The sequence below is a fragment of the Alligator sinensis genome, unplaced genomic scaffold (assembly GCF_000455745.1).
Source record: "Alligator sinensis unplaced genomic scaffold, ASM45574v1 scaffold1145_1, whole genome shotgun sequence".
NCBI lineage: Eukaryota > Metazoa > Chordata > Crocodylia > Alligatoridae > Alligator > Alligator sinensis.
Genome location: NW_005843166.1, coordinates 246,208 through 248,346, shown reverse-complemented (window position 1 = coordinate 248,346; position 2,139 = coordinate 246,208). Strand labels below are relative to the sequence as shown.

General features: G+C 47.5%; 1 protein-coding gene across 3 annotated transcripts in view; it reads left to right on the top strand.

Annotated features, from left to right (window-relative positions):
* Positions 1-2,139, top strand: part of COLGALT1 (collagen beta(1-O)galactosyltransferase 1) — a 17,041-nt gene that overhangs the window by 10,502 nt on the left and 4,400 nt on the right. For all 3 annotated transcript variants that reach the window (XM_025194175.1, XM_025194177.1, XM_025194176.1), the window contains 4 exons: positions 211-317; positions 978-1,110; positions 1,286-1,413; positions 1,903-2,109. In XM_025194175.1, coding sequence (XP_025049960.1) covers positions 211-317; positions 978-1,110; positions 1,286-1,413; positions 1,903-2,109 — 575 coding nt within the window. The remainder of the gene's footprint in view (positions 1-210; positions 318-977; positions 1,111-1,285; positions 1,414-1,902; positions 2,110-2,139) is intronic.

The following is a 2,139-nucleotide window of genomic DNA, read 5'->3' as shown; positions in this document are numbered from 1 at the left end:
CAGGAATGACGTTTAGTCTGCATGAGTTGATGCAACAGGCTTCCCCCTTTTCATTCTGTACTGACTTCAGACTAATATCTGTGAGCCACTCTGTTGAATCTTGATGAAACTCCTGCTGAGATGCGACATGGAGCAGGGTTGTTGTGGTGTCCTTTCTTTTCCTGATGTGACAGGAGCCTCCTTTCTAGCCGTGGACTTCCTTTTTTCCAGGTGTTCATGATTAATCTGAAGCACCGGACAGACCGACGTGACCGAATGCTGCAGACGCTATATGAGCAGCAGATAGAGTGCAAAATCGTTGAGGCTGTAGATGGAAAGTAAGTGTGAAGCACAACCTTGTGGCCAGTCCAGTTCTAACATGCAAAAGTAGTGGGAACACTCATCCCAGTCAGTCCCTGGGTAGGAGCTGACAGTGATTATTTTTTTTCCTAGAGATGCAGCAGTGGGAGAAGGCAACTTGGTTGCTTGGTGGAGGGGAGAAAGAGGAGCCAGACACTCTGGATTTCAGTGCCTTGCAGTCACTGTTAAAAGCACTGAGGCCTAGGAGTTCTGCATGCACTGAGACATTTTCTTTTTCCTTCCACCTGGTCTATGGTTAAAGAGGCAGTGGAGTACAGAGGATTTGGCCTTATGCATTCCTCTGATAATCTCTTCTCTGTGCACATGCATGCACACACATCTCTTCAGGCTGAGGGAACAAGCTGCTGGTTGCATAGCACCTTGAGCTGTTTCCAGAAAAGTTGTTGTAATGACCTAAACTGCCTGTGTCCTGTATAAATTGACCATGTGGCAGTGAGTAATCCTAGAAACTTGTGTTCTGTTTCTCTACAGAAACAGCCATGTGAAAGGCTCAGGTAAGTGGCTTAGGCATTTCTTGGGGAGGGAAGTTGTGTTGGTGAACATTAGCAGAGAATCCAAAGTGAGCCTGTGATGTGTGCTGACTAGGAGGTACTAACCCTTGTTTTACTTGTTTACAGAGCTATGAACAGCAGCGAGGTGGAGGCTTTGGGGATTAAAATGCTTCCAGGTTATCAGGATCCATACCATGGCCGTCCACTCACCAAAGGGGAGCTGGGGTGTTTTCTTAGTCACTACAAGATCTGGAAGGAGGTGGGTGAGCGAGTGATACTGTGTTCTTTGGTGGATCTCTGCCACCATTGGGATATTGTTCTTCTCTGGGTCTGAGACCTGATAAAGAAAAAGCTGCAGCAAGGCAGGGAGGAGGGGCATGCTTTGCAGGTGCTCTGACTTGACTGTGAGAAGTCTCTCTCTGCTAAATTGCCAGATTGTGGAGAGAGGGCTGGAGAAATCAGTCGTGTTTGAGGATGACCTGCGTTTTGAGATTTTCTTTAAGCGACGTTTGATGAACCTAATGTACGACTTGGAAGACGAGGGCCTAGATTGGGACCTGATGTAAGTGCAGAGCCTGAAAAGTTATTTTGGTGCTATATATGATTTTTCTGCATGAAAAGGGGATGGGGAGTGAATAGTGAGATGGCAGACTGGGAGCATGGTGGGACACACACTTATCTGTGACAAGTTACATTCTGGTTACAGCAGAGGCCCATGGGCAGCTAACTACTTCAGGTTTTTTCATTGGAAAGCACAGGATTGGTGAGCGTGGAGTGTCCTTCCAACTGGAAAGTGGATTTCTGCTGTGCCAGGAAGTTGTTATTCTATAAGAGTGCCTCCCTTGACTTCTGCCTAGCATGTGTAGCTGCGGGCATGAGGATTTCATAGATTCAGGGACCCAGAAGAGATTGCTATGGCAATTTAATCTGACCTCTGACTATCACACAGGCCTCAGAACTTTGCCTATGCATAAACCCCTAATACGGAAGCCAGAGCTGGAACATACCTGTTAACACAAACCTCTACTTCTTGCTGCTCTGTGCCCCACAGCTACATTGGGAGAAAGCGGATGCAAGTGGAGCACCCAGAGAAGTCTGTGCCTCATGTGCGAAACCTAGTGGAAGCTGATTATTCCTACTGGACTCTGGCCTATGTGATATCACTGCAGGGCGCCCAGAAGCTGCTGGCAGCTGAGCCGCTGTCTAAAATGTTACCAGTGGATGAATTCCTTCCTGTCATGTTTGACAAGCATCCTGTGTGAGTCTTGGCAGTGTTCGCATGGGGCAT